At 37.9% G+C, this 14,890-nt stretch overlaps 1 protein-coding gene across 3 annotated transcripts in view; it reads right to left on the bottom strand.

Moving 5' to 3' along the window:
* Positions 1–2,973: 2,973 nt before the first annotated feature.
* The window catches only part of tspan11 (tetraspanin 11), a 20,698-nt gene continuing 8,781 nt past the window's right edge, over positions 2,974–14,890 (bottom strand). The window contains exons 4-9 of one of the 3 annotated variants that reach the window (XM_073869135.1): positions 11,799–11,871; positions 11,443–11,549; positions 10,456–10,614; positions 9,356–9,442; positions 7,380–7,398; positions 2,974–4,191 (exon numbers count right to left, since the gene is read on the bottom strand). In XM_073869135.1, the coding sequence (XP_073725236.1) occupies positions 4,148–4,191; positions 7,380–7,398; positions 9,356–9,442; positions 10,456–10,614; positions 11,443–11,549; positions 11,799–11,871 (489 nt within the window). In that variant the 3' untranslated portion in view covers positions 2,974–4,147. Of the gene's footprint in view, positions 4,192–7,199; positions 7,325–7,379; positions 7,399–9,355; positions 9,443–10,455; positions 10,615–11,442; positions 11,550–11,798; positions 11,872–14,890 lie in introns of all 3 variants that reach the window. The other 2 variants (XM_073869134.1, XM_073869136.1) reach the window with 2 other exon arrangements.

Below are 14,890 nucleotides of genomic sequence, written 5' to 3'. Positions count from 1 at the left end.
GACAGACAGACAGACAGACAGACAGACAGACAGACAGACAGACAGACAGATAGATAAACAGATAGATAGATAGACTAGACAGAGACAGACAGATAGAGTAGACAAACAGAGTAGACAGACAGACAAAGTAGACAGACAGATAGAGTAGACAGACAGACAGAGTAGACAGATAGAGTAGACAGATAGAGTAGACAGAGAGACAGATAGAGTAGACAGAGTACACAGACAGATAGAGTAGACAGACATTTAGACAGACAGACAGACAGACAGACAGACAGACAGACAGACAGATAGATAGAGGAAACATACAGACAGACAGACAGAAAGACGGACGGACAGACAGACAGACAGACAGACAGGCAGACAGACAGACAGACAGACAGACAGACAGATAAACAGATAGATAGATAGACTAGACAGAGACAGACAGATAGAGTAGACAAACAGAGTAGACAGACAGACAAAGTAGACAGACAGATAGAGTAGACAGACAGACAGAGTGGACAAACAGAGGAGACAGACAGACAGACAGACAGATAGAGTAGACAGATAAAGTAGACAGACAGACAGACAGACAGACAGACAGACAGACAGACAGACAGATAGATAAACAGATAGATAGATAGACTAGACAGAGACAGACAGATAGAGTAGACAAACAGAGTAGACAGACAGACAAAGTAGACAGACAGATAGAGTAGACAGACAGACAGAGTAGACAGACAGAGGAGACAGACAGACAGACAGACAGATAGAGTAGACAGATAAAGTAGACAGACAGACAGACAGACAGACAGACAGACAGACAGACAGACAGACAGACAGACAGACAGATAGAGGAAACATACAGACAGACAGACAGAAAGACGGACGGACAGACAGACAGACAGACAGACAGGCAGACAGACAGACAGACAGACAGACAGACAGATAAACAGATAGATAGATAGACTAGACAGAGACAGACAGATAGAGTAGACAAACAGAGTAGACAGACAGACAAAGTAGACAGACAGATAGAGTAGACAGACAGACAGAGTAGACAAACAGAGGAGACAGACAGACAGACAGATAGAGTAGACAGATAAAGTAGACAGACAGACAGACAGACAGACAGACAGACAGATAGATAGATAGATAGAGGAAACAGACAGACAGACAGACAGACAGACAGACAGAAAGACGGACGGACAGACAGACAGACAGACAGACAGACAGACAGACAGATAGATAGATAAATAGATAGATGGATAGAGTGACGGACAGACGGACAGATTGACAGACAGACAGACAGACAGGCAGGCAGACAGACAGACAGACAGACAGACAGACAGACAGACGGACGGACGGACAGACAGACAGACAGACAGACAGACAGACAGACAGACAGACAGACAGACAGACAGACAGACGGACGGACGGACGGACGGACAGACGGACAGACAGACAGACACAGACAGACAGACAGATAGATAGATAGAGGAAACAGACAGACAGACAGACAGATAGACAGACAGGCAGGCAGACAGACAGATAGATAGATAGAGGAAATAGACAGACATATAGAGTAGACATATTTAGTACACAGACAGACAGACAGATAGAGTAGACAGACAGACAGACAGATATAGTAGACAGCCAGACAGACAAAGTAGACATACAGACAGATATAGTAGACAGACAAACTGATAGATAGAGGAAACAGACAGACAGATAGAGTAGACAGATAGAGTAGACAGACCAACAGATAGAGTAGACATACAGAGAGACAGACAGATAAAGTAGACAGAGTAGACAGACAGAGTAGACAGACAGAGGAGACAGACAGACAGATAAGAGTTAGTAGACAAACAGACAGACAGACAGACAAAAAAAGACATAGAGAAGACAGTAGACATATAGAGAAGACAGTCAGACAGACATGGATAGATGGACGGACAGACAGACAGAGAGAGTAGACAGACAGAGAAGACAGATAGACGGATAAGTGAAGATGCAAGTACAGGATGTGTGTCATGAGCATCATGTATCACCAGCTGTCTTTTATTCACTGTTACTTGTTGGTGATGTTCAGCAGGGTTAGGGTGGGCTTAGAAAAGCTCGTTCAGATGTTTGGCTCGGGACCTCGGGTCATGCATGCAGTGACATAAACAACACAGGGAGGGTGAAGTTTGGCATCATTTACAACAGGCAATTTTTTTATTTTTTTGCAATTCAAGATACTGTAGCTGTCTGTGAAACAAAATGGCAAGGATAACTGCACTTACGATGTATTCAATCAATCATAGATGAATTTCAATCGGATTGCTCAGACCACAATGAATGACTGAATAAAATGCATCACTCTTCACTCCACATTAAGATAAATTATCACTTACAAAAAAAGATACACATGATAAGTGCCAGGACATTGTCATTATACACTTCTGCCAAGTCATCACAAGATTATAAAGCCTTATACAACATTAATATTACTCAGAACTCATATTTCAATCCTAATGTACACAAATCTATATAAAAGCACGTTTGTGCTGCACCTTCCATCTTTGCAAAAGGACACCAGGAAATTAACTCCCACAGATTTGTCTGTAATGTGGGAAAAAGCAATACGGATCCAATTTCTATCTGACAGAGATAGAAAACAGACAAATTTATGTTGCCAAATGCAAAGACAATCTGGATTGGGATATTATCCGGATATGAAAGTTATTATCAGGATATGAACGGCTGTAAATGTTTTATTTTCTTTTCCCCCTTTGTTAAAGAGAAAACACATGAGGATGTAAGCACACATGGTTTACAAAACAGATACAAGTTCTTGTCCAACAAATAAGGTTATCGGTTTGTGTTTGTCTCCATCTACTGGCTAAAGTGTTTTATTACATTCAATGAACAAGCTTACGTCACATCACATTTCAAGTTTATTAAATATTAATCAATAAGAATGCAACAGCCTTTTAAATAATGCAACAATCCTAAGGCAAGGCTTTCATTAAGTCTTGTTATCAGAGCAAATGATAATGTAACATTATAACATACATACACATTCAGTCTATATGTAACAGAATTCAAATAAAATCAGCATACAATGCAGTTATATAACAATTCGTGGAAAATGCATAATATCTATTGACTTTCTTCCAGTTTTGCTGAGTTTATATGCGCAGAAATGTTTTTATAAATATTCTGGAAATTGGTTAACAAACAGTTATTAGTACTGTTTAAAGCATTTTTATCCTCAAATGGCATTAAAATATAATAGTTGCTACGATTTACAGCTATGCAATGGTGCTCAGACAAGCAAACATTACGTGATGTGCCCATTAAATTATTTCATCTGTAAGTGTACAAAACTGCATTTATTCATGCCGGTAGTTATTTTCCTATCAATGTTTAAAGATGTGATTTTGGCCTTTCTGACTGACATGAAAGCAAATATAAAGTAAGCTTATGCAGTATCTATTTATTATGAGAGCTAAATACCGCTAAAGAAAGTTACTACGGTAAAAGACTGTGATTATTTTCTCATGGACCGTGGCCCATATTATTAGATCAATGTCAGTTGTGAGATTAAATTGTGAAGCTTATAACAAGTGACCTTTGTAGTATATATAGTTTTCTACAAATGTCATGCTACTCATTTATGTACCTGTTAAGAAAAATATGATGATTTGCATTACAAAGCATTTTGTCCAGTGTATTTTTTGTGCCCATAAGCAGGTTCACATTACATGCCTGTCTGAGATAGCAGCACATTAAACATATTTTAATATAATCAAATCAAAGCACATAAATGGTTATAAAAAATAAACAAAAAACATTAAGTGAATATATATTATACTTTACACTGTATAAAAAAATAACTGCATTTAAAAATACATGTTTTTTTTCTAAAAGCCTCCTTAATATCTAATTAACTACAGGAGGTAACTTTATAAGAAGGCCATAGTGAAATGTTATTTTCCAACCACACGCACACCAGGCTTGTTCCTCAATCCCTTTGGGAATAATAAAAAGTAGCATACTGTATGTTAGGTTTGATAAAGCTTTGTGTTTTGTCATGCATTAAAGCACAGTAGTACGGCTGTGTTTGAGTGTTGGTAAAGCGTATACACTGTAAGTGCCGAGCGGTCAGTATGGGTCCAGTTTAATTCGCCTGTGAAGGCAACAGGTGAACACCATCCCGCATATCTGCAACACACACAGACACACACATAGAGACAAATTAAAAATACATATAAATATGCGACCAAAGGATCCTACACATTAAAATGATGGAGCCTGGTCAGTAAATTGTGTAGGACTAGAAGAGCTGGCCGAGTTTCAATGTGTTTAGCCGAGCATCTCTTCATCCGATACCAGATTACATAATTGATGTAAAGTAATGAGATGCATTATTGGGCTTCAGGCAGGGTTTGACAAGCAACACGTTGCATAAAAAGAGCTCCAACAATTTCAATATTTTGAGCCTTAAATATCCTTCAAAAGCATAGATAAAGCTTTGGGTTAGTTGTTGAAACTCTCTTTATGGAAGGCTTAAGGGATGAGGTAAGCAGTGTATGGTTACTATGGAAACCGAGGTGGGATGCTGCGTGCACACTGATGATTTTGTCTCCTGTCTCTTTTAATGAGGTCGTTAGTAAGCGTTCCTAATTCTTTTTTTTATATACTATAAACAGGAGTAACCGTTTGGTAGTCGCTCCTGAAAGTCATTCATCGTTTGCATAAAGTTGAACTTTTCTCAAGATGCATAGCTGGACACGCCCACTTCCTGTCACCAAAGGTCACCGCCGCCATGTCCCCAGAAGTTGCCAAGGTTCCATTGAAAAGAATAAGATCGCGTCACCCTGTCGTTGTTGTAATTGAGTCAAATATCAAGCGTGTACGTACACATTGTGTTTATAATAGTTGGACTAATACTAGCTCCCATAATGAACAGATAAATGTAAGCGTAAACATAATATTTGCAGATTGATGTGTTTCACTTTTAAATGCACTTTGAATAAGTTGTGGGAGACTGTGGTGCATTTGTTTTGTAAAGTTTGTGCCAAAAAATAGGATACTTGTATGTAATCCAGATCATGCAAAAAGTAAACTAAAAATAAAGTATAAAGGGTGTTTCTTTTATAAACATCTAGAATCCATATCTTTCCGAAACAAACTTTCTGCACTCAGTGGGCGATCATTTCCACAAAAATCATGGAGTCTCATCCCACCCACAGACACATAAATAAACCACAGCAAGTTCAACTCAAGTATTTCCTTCGCCTAATAATAACACACAGACTTTTATGGGAAAAACCATAAATATTTAAATAGGTTAATCTGTATTTAGCAGTGTGATGAACATCAAGATGTTTGGCTTATGAGGTTTAGACACATGATGAGAGTTATAATGTCACTGTGTGGTTGTTTCTTAGGGTTCAATATTTATATGGGCGAGGGTAACCGAAAGAGACCGCCCTTCCAAACCCAAACCACAAATCAAACTACTCAGACGATTGAGCAATGCATTAAAATAACTAAGTTCATATTGCAATATGTGTTTATAAAAACATGAAGATTTGGTAATGTGGGGTTACCTATTCAAAAACGTTTTTATGAGTTTTCTAGGATTAATTATTATCATGCACGTAAGGCACCAAATGTCTTCCAGTCTCTGTTGCGTCCATAGAGGAAAATAAAATCTGATCTGACGCATTCAGGTCCCACAATAGACTGCAGGTTATATCAGGTAAAAGCTGTTTCTAAGGCTATGTTGACAATGTGCATGTAAACGCACTCAGTCTTATGGCGATTATGCTTAATAAACTGATAACACGTGGGGTCATATAAACGCGTAAAACGGTTTTCTTAAATCGGGGAAAGCCCATAAATGGCGTAAGCAAAAACCGATCGGCACAGGTAGTTTTTTGCTCATTACCCCGATTTCGCTTGGCATGTAAACACCTTAACCGGCTTTCTCACTACCTGAGGTCACTACCTGCGAGAAACCTGACAAATCTATAAGTCCCATGTAAACGAAGTTGTCTGCATAGCCGGTTTATTGATTTGCATATAAACGCATGAAAACAGTTTTTATAATAAGCAGATTTTTGATAGTTATCTGCTTATTCTGTGCATGTAAACAACAAAAAAAGTTTTTCCTTTGCGTTTGTGAATAATTTAATGTACACACGACAACTTTTACACGGATCCACAAAGATGACTAAATTCGCTGTATTATGTTTACCAGGCCAGTAGATGGCGACGTTACTTTGTAAAAAAACACTACAAGGCTGTGCACATTTGAGTAATAATTACAAACAATGAAGACGGTGAAAGCATCAAGCAGTTTTGTTTAGACGGACGATGATGTACGTTTATTAATACAAGTTACCCTGGACTAAGCGACAAAATTTTGTAAACTTTGTTGAAGGAGCGCAAATAAACTCATTATCTTAAGCAGCACAAACACGGCCCCTAATGCTACGTACACACCAAACGCGGGATATCGCGTTACTCCCTCTAGATTACTCGCGGGATTTAACTTCGTGTCATGCGAATTTTTCGCTCGAGTTGAATATTTTCAACTTGGGCGAAGACGCGTTTGAGGCGAATAGCGCGTGTTTTCGCAGCAAATGCGCCGCCCATATTGCGTCATTCGCATCACCCCGTGCGAGGATGCATCTGATTGCGTCTTTGCATTGACTTTGTATTTGTATTTGTAATCAACTCGCGCAAATCGTTGAACTCGTGTATGGTGTGAAATTTTGGTTATAGTCACACATCCAAGACTTATAGAGATTGTTATCACAGATTCACTGTTACACAGGCAGTTTACACAGAAACGAGAAGGCGCTGTTATCAAAAACTTGCACTTTGAAATCCATCAAAATGCCGTTTTCATGTAAACGAACAGCTAAAACATTTCCGCATACGGGTTGAAATCGTATCCCCTAAGAAAAGAGGTACTGATTTTGTACTGAATGACTCTATTATGAAATGGATTTTGGTCTTAACATTACATTATTGTTAACATAATAAAACACTTTGATAGTAATGGCATTAGCTGTGAGCAGTGAATTTGTATCCTTATGCCATGCAGTGTTCAGCGAACAGTCAATGAGCATTCAAGCAAAAGTGGACATGGGATGACCATTCATTGCACAACAGCATGCACACGTCCACAGACACGAGTACAAGCGCTAACAGCCAACCTGGTCCTCAGATAGCTGTTCGGGAGTCAAAAATTGGCATTAGCCAATCAAACGTCAGAGTAGTCTTCTTCGTCTTCTTTATAAAGCAGATAAATAAAGCAGGCAGTCACAACTGCACCCACTAGCTACACACACACAAACAACACACGGACACAAGCAGAAATAAACAAGGAAACATACTGTCATTTGAGACAAATCCCTGAAAACAAAACATTAGTAAACATTTTCAATCTGAGAAAAAGAGAAGCACAGACATATAAAACAAATGAACAAATAATAAGAGACACAATGTACACAGATAAGGAAATGTTGTGTTATTTATGAACCCTGTAGATAATGAGAGTCATGATGAAAGATCATTGAAGAGGATAAATTTCATTAGCGCTGCCTCTGGAGAGCCGTTTCAGGCCACTTTGAGGCTTTTTACTGTAAAATCATTATAGTAAGTCAACACAGGACTTATTTTTAGTCACCTAATCACTCCAGAGCATCATGTTTCCAGGGTGAAACAATCACATGACCAGCATCCAGAGACCTTGATGTTGGGAACATTGTTTCAGGACGAACATTGTGTTCATCGTCTGCTTTTGAGTGTGCTCATTCGGTTTGAACTCCTTCAACTTAAGCTTTTTCTGTGCACGTTTTTAAAAACCAAGCCATCACTGAATTCTTCTTTGCTGTTTTTAATGGAATATCTGGCAACACGAGAAAGTAAACCTCTGGGAGAAATAATATCTATAAATTATAAAGCCATTTTAAAGTATCAGTTCCAGCTCAGAAAAATGATCAATTTAAAGGTCACATTTCGGTGTTGTTTATACACAGAGTTTATTCAAAGGAAACAGATCGATAAACCTCGATGCACCCCACGGTGAGATCGGCTAAAAGCTCTTTATCTTGTTCGCTCTCATCTTTATTCCTCAGACCTGCGTGCTGTCTCCACCTATTTCTATCCAACGTGCCTGTTGTGTGCATTACCGGTTGAATGCAAAACAGAGTCCATTAAACGATTGCCTGCAGGTCATCGCATCAGCTATTTTTGTAGGGCTTTCATGCTATTGAACTAAATCAGATAGACCTCCGTGATCCGTTGTTCATTTTTTATGAGCTTTGCTCAATGCACAAACATCAAGGCATACATTTATTCTGTAATTTAAAACGAATAGGCCTATTATATCTTATCCGTTTACATCCCATATATATAAATATGGCATATGGGAAAAAAGTCCTAGGAGGGGGAAAAAAACCTTTTTTCCCCTCCTAGGACTAAGGTTTTTTCCCTCCTAGGACTTTTCCCTCCTAGGCTTAAAAAATTGTGAATCTCCCAATGTTTTTTTTCCCTCCTAGGACTTTTCTCCCCCCTAGGCTCAAAAAATCGGGAGGCCCCCCCCCCAGAGGGGCTTTCAACCCCGACATTGGCTTAAGTTAGCACCCTCTTCTATACATTACATTATTTATACGCTCGCTTGTAAAATTTATCATAAACTGCAAAAAACTATTTTCAAGAAAAAAATTCTTAGCATTTTTGTCTTGTTTTCAGCAAAATATCTAATAATTCTTAAATTAAGATGCTTTTTCTTGATGAGCAAAACGACCCAAGAAAACAAGTCCAGTCTCTAGACAAAAAAAACAAATTCAAGTGATGTTGTGCATAAAACAAGCAACAAAAATCGGCCAATGGGGTAAGCAAATTTTTCTTACATTTTTTTCTTGAAGTTAGTGTTGGTCTAAAAACTAAACTTATTTTCTTGGGTTGTTTTACTCATCATCTTAATTTAAGATTTACTAGACACTTTCACTGAAAACAAGACAAAAATACCAAAAAATTTTCTCCCGAAAACAATATTTTGCAGTGTAGCCGCTGTATATTTATGTTGTCTGTCAATTTTTCTGTGTTTTCCCTTGCTTTTATTTATGTAAAGCTGCTTTGAAACAATAACCAATTGTGAAAAGTGCTATATAAATAAAATTGAATTGAATATTGTATTTGTGAGATATTACTGCGAAAACCATCAGAAAACGTTGTTTTCGAGTGGTGCATAAGGAGAATACAATAAAAAAGCACTTTCGCTTTCATTTTTGGTTGAACTATGTCTATAAAAATGCAGTCTGCCTGAGGAAGAGGAGGAGGAGCTCTAGGAGAGGGAGGGGCTTACCTGCAAACAGGCCACACCTATTCCCACAGCTCCAATGATGAGCAAATGATCAGCCAGAAACTGTTCCAGTTTAGTGATACACCCACCCTGAAAGAGACCATCGCATTAAAACCATTTAATAAAACACCATGTACATGTAGTTATTTTCCATTGTGCATATTTCAGCTCTCTTGGTGATTTTTGTACTGTTATGTAATTTATGAGATACTACCACAACATAGCATGTATGTAATATGTTAATGGCTCTCAAGAGGCCGGTAAAATCACTATCATACTTCACAAGCCCATATATATGTTACCAGTTGCACCTGCCTCACTCACAGCTGTGGTTTTCCTCTTTAGTCCAAACGCTACCAAGGGACACATTAAACACGATATGATTTCCCACAGACAATGAGGAAACATCCAAGCACACAACAGCTTTGCTTAAACCTCTTACAATGACCTCATAGCATTCCCAGAGTCCCTTTGGTGTATTATGGGCGATTCACATGGTACGCGGCAGCCGCCAGTGTCTAGTTCATTTTCAATAGGAGACATGCTGAAAGCGTCAAAATGGCGGCGTTTACTGTGGGTTCACACCAGATGCGAGTTCAACAATTTGCGTGAGTGGATTACATACAGAGTCAATGCAAAGACGCAATAAGACGCGTGCTCATGTGGGGCTATGTGAATGACGCGATATTGGCTGCGTGTTTGCAGCGAAAACAACGCTATTTGCCTCAAAAGCGTCTTCACCCAAGTTGAAAATATTCAACTCAAGCGAAAAATTAGCATGGCACAAAGTTAAATCCCGCGAGTAATCTAGAGCGAGTAACGCGATGCCCCGTGTTTGGTGTTTACGTAGCATTACAGAGGTGAAGCGGAGCCTTGCTCGTGCACCTCAAAATTTGCCCCTTCATGGACAGAGCTCTAAATGCTGCACAAAACGTTTCCACTACACGAGAAAAGCTTTAGGCATGCAACGATTTTATCGCTTGCCGTGTATCGTGTGAAATGCCCATTAAGGTTAGTGTGTTTGTCACGCAAATGAAGCAGGGACTTGATGTTGCATTATTCATGCGTGGAGATTAATGCGAGGTAATCAGGGTCAGACACACCTCCACTTTGTAGATGTTGGACGGGTGGTCCCTCTTTCCACACTGAGGGGTTATGGTCTTGCAGCAGCTGTCAGGAACCAACCTTGACTGAGCCTGCACGGACATGATGTACACGCTGTGCGTCCAATCAGAAGAGTTGTTGCTCCCACAGCATTTGAACTACATGGTGAAGATGAAGGAGATACAGCTGATGAAGGAGAAAACTGCAGCTCCACAATTAAAGGTGCAGTGTGTAATTTTTAAAAGGATCTCTTGACAGAAATGCAAATTAATATAAATTAATATACAAAACTATATTATCAGGGGTGTATAAAGACCTTTTTATAATGAACTGTTTTTATTACCTTAGAATGAGACGTTTTTATCTACATACACTGAGGGTCCCCTTACGTGGAAGTCGCTATTTTGTTCCGCCATGTTTCTACAGAAGCCCTTAACGGACAAACGTTTTTTACTAAGTTGTCTCCGATGATGACATTTTCTGGTGGTGGGTATCGTAGCTTCTCTATGCGTTTCAAAAGCGATGGGTGAGCAGTGGACTGAGCCGTTGGTTGCAATTCACAACCTCACCACTAGATGCTGCTAAAATTTACACAATGCACCTTTAAAATCTGATGTACATGCGCCGTCGTTCATTTAATGCGTTTCTTTTGCACTTAAGGACTTTGTGGCTTTTAATGGATTGTGTCAACAAAACAGTATTTTTGAAGCTTGTAGCCATGATTAAGTGAACCGAAAGTATTTGATAAACGTATGCCGAAAGCATTCGGTTAATATCATTATCTCATGTACAGAGGTGGCGTTTAGTGACTTTGCATCTCAACTCTTTAAATATAATCATTCAAAACCAATTATATATATATAATTATAATACTTTCAGTGTATCATGATACCCCTGTGCCTCTGCTCTAACCAAATTATGTTTTACGAATGCAAAAGTCGAAGAAATATAAATGAAAGGTGCATGATGGGATCTGAGCTTCTTACATCTTGCTGTAGTCTGTCCACGGATTGAGTGATGCTCTCTTTGCCGGGCTGAGCGTAGTTCTGCGTCATCGTTTTGCTAAGATGCTGCTTCAGCTCTTCACTCAGCTGTGATGAAGAAATGAAGAAGAAAAAGACAGAAATCATCAAAAAGAAAAATTGAAAGCGGTGTCTCGTACATCAAATGCCTCATCTGTACTACAACTCCATACATCATAAAACAAATCTGGAGTTTGCTGCGAGAGCATGGCGCTTGCAACACCAAGTCCAAGGGTTCCAATGCATGTAATAAATAATGAAATTTATACATTCAACTTAGTTACTTTTAATAAAAGTGTGTCTGTGTGCATCACTCAGCTTCTGGTAATATACATAAGCCAGGACACCAGCCACCAGCTCAATAAGAAAGATCAGAAGCAGACATGAGAAGTACTGTTGGAAAAAAAACAGACATTATGTTATAAGACATTATTAGAAACGCTATAGGTGTGTCCGTATAGATATGGTAAAATAATGATATCATATTTATCTATTAGAAATATATTTTACAATATCTAGATTCAAATGTTTTCTAAACCATCATGAATCACTTAAATTGGTTCAAATCTTAACAAGGTTTGCACTGTCAGGGACTACGGGAAACCAAATATATCTCTCAGACATCTCTTGCACAGAGATGATAAAGGTGAAGATGCCTGAGAGATGAAAATAAAAGATACTGACAGTTTTGTTCCTTGGAGGAACATAAACAAATGACAAAGCTGAATAGGCTGTCACAATTTACTGCAGAGACAATATACTAGAGAGAGAGACAGAGAGTTGATATTAGTAATCTGCCTATGGAGATGGGGTTTTTTGGTCATGTGAACACTGTCATATGGATCTGGGAGCACTCCAGGGTACCGAACCCGAGACTACCTGTACGAGATGGTCTGAGATTGCTCTAGACCACTCCAAAATTTGTTTTGCGGATCCAAATGCTATCTTAGAAAATATTAGTCTGAATAATCGGTTATCGGTTCCAGAAGATATTACTCTGAATAATCGGCTATCCATAACGGACAATATTATGCTGAATAATCGTACCGGAAGATATTACACTGAATAATTTTCTATAAGTATTGGAGATATTATCACAAATATCGTCTTTCAGTATAGAACAATATCAAGATGAATAATCGCATCGAAAGCTACCACTATGAATAATCGGCTATTGATATCGAACAACATTACGCTGAATAATCGTCTAACAGTATCAAAAGATATTACTCTGAATAATCAACTATCGGTATCGAAAGATATTACTTAGAATTATCAGCTATCGGAAGGCATTGTTCGGAATAATCGGCTATCGGTATCGGAAGATATTACTCTGAATAATTGGCTATCGGTATTGAAGATATTATCTGAATAATTGCCTTCACTATCGGAAGATATTACTATGAATAATCGTATCGGAAGATATCACTCAGGATATCGGCTTTCAGCATAGAACAATATCATAATGAATAACCGCACTGGAAGCTATTACTATGAACAATTGGCTATTGTTATCGAACAATATTACTATGAATAGTTGTCTAACAGTATCAAAAGATATTACTCTGAATAATTGGCTATTGGTATCGGAAGATATTACTCAGAATAATCGTCTATCGGTAAAGGAAGACATTACTCAGCTATCGGTTACAAACGGTATTGTGCTGAATAATCGTAGCATAATATATTACTCCGAATAATATTAATATGACCATAACCGGTAATGGACGATATTACTCTGGTTAATTGGCTCTCGGCATCTGACAATATTACTCTAAATAATCGGGTTCAGTCAATATTACTCTGGATAATTTGCTATTTGTATCGGACGGTATTTCTCTGAATAACTGTCTAATAGTATCGGAAGATATTACTCTGAATAAACAGCTATCAGTATCGGAAGAAATTACTCTGAATAATCGGCTATCAGTATTGGAAGATATTATATGAATAATTGCCTTCACTATCGGAAGATATTACTATGAATAATTGTATTGGAAGATATTACTCAGGATATCGCTTTTCAGCATAGAACAATATCACAATGAATAATCGCACCGAAAGCTATTACTACGAATAATCGGCTATTGTCACAGAACAATATTATTATGAATAATCGTCTAACAGTATCAAAAGATATTACTCTGAATAATCAGCTATCGGTATCGGAAGATATTACTCCGAATAATTGGCTTTTGGTATCGGAAGATATTACTCAGAATAATCGGCTATAGGTATCGGAAGGCATTACTCTGAATAATCGGCTATTGGTATCAAACGATATTGTGGCAAATAATCGTATCTATATATATTCCTCGGAATAATATTACTATGAATAACCGGTAATGGACGATATTACTCTGGTTAATTGGCTCTCGACATCAGACAATATTACTCAAAATAATCGTTTTCTGTCTGTATTACTCTGGATAATTTGCTATTTGTATCGGATGGTATTGCTCTGAATTACTGTCTAATAGTATCGGAAGATATTACTCTGAATAATCGGCTATCAGTATCGGAAGATATTACTCAAAATAACCGTTTTCGGTCAATATTATTCTGGATAATTTGCTATTTGTATCAGATGGTATTGCTCTAAATAACTGTCTAATAGTATCGAAAGATATGACTCTAAATAATCGGCTATCGGTATCGGAAGATATCACTCTGAAAAATCGGCTATTGGTATTGGAAGATATTACTCTGAATAATTGCCTTCGCTATCGGAAGATATTACTCTGAATAATCGCCTATCGGTATCTGAAGATATTACTCTGAATAATCGCCTATCGGTATCGGAAGATATCAGTTTGAACAATCGGCTATTGGTATTGGAATATATTACTCTGAATAATTGCCTTCGCTATCGGAAGATATTACTCTGAATAATCGCCTATCGGTATCTGAAGATATTACTCTGAATAATCTGCTATCGGTATTGGAAGATATTACTCCGAATAATTGCCTTCGTTATCGGAAGATATAACTCTGAATAATTGTCTATCAGTATTGGAAGATATTACTCCGAATAATTGCCTTCGTTATCGGAAGATATAACTCTGAATAATTGTTTATCGGTATCGGAAGATATTACTCTGAATAATTGGCTATCGGTATTGGAAGATATTACTCTGAATAATTGCCTTCGTTATCGGAAGATATAACTCTGAATAATTGTCTATCAGTATCGGAAGATATTACTCTGAATAATTGTCTATCAGTATCGGAAGATATTACTCTGAATAATCGCCTATCGGTATCTGAAGATATTACTCGGAATAATCGGCTATCGGTATCGGAAGATATTACTCTGAATAATCGTCTATCGGTATTGGAAGATATTACTCCGAATAATTGCCTTCGTTATCGGAAGATATTACTCTGAATAATTGTCTATCAGTATCGGAAA

This window comes from Misgurnus anguillicaudatus, chromosome 1 (genome assembly GCF_027580225.2).
Source record: "Misgurnus anguillicaudatus chromosome 1, ASM2758022v2, whole genome shotgun sequence".
Classification (NCBI taxonomy): Eukaryota; Metazoa; Chordata; class Actinopteri; order Cypriniformes; family Cobitidae; genus Misgurnus; species Misgurnus anguillicaudatus.
The sequence above is the reverse complement of the archived record's forward strand: the minus strand, read 5'-3'. Positions and strand labels throughout refer to the sequence as shown.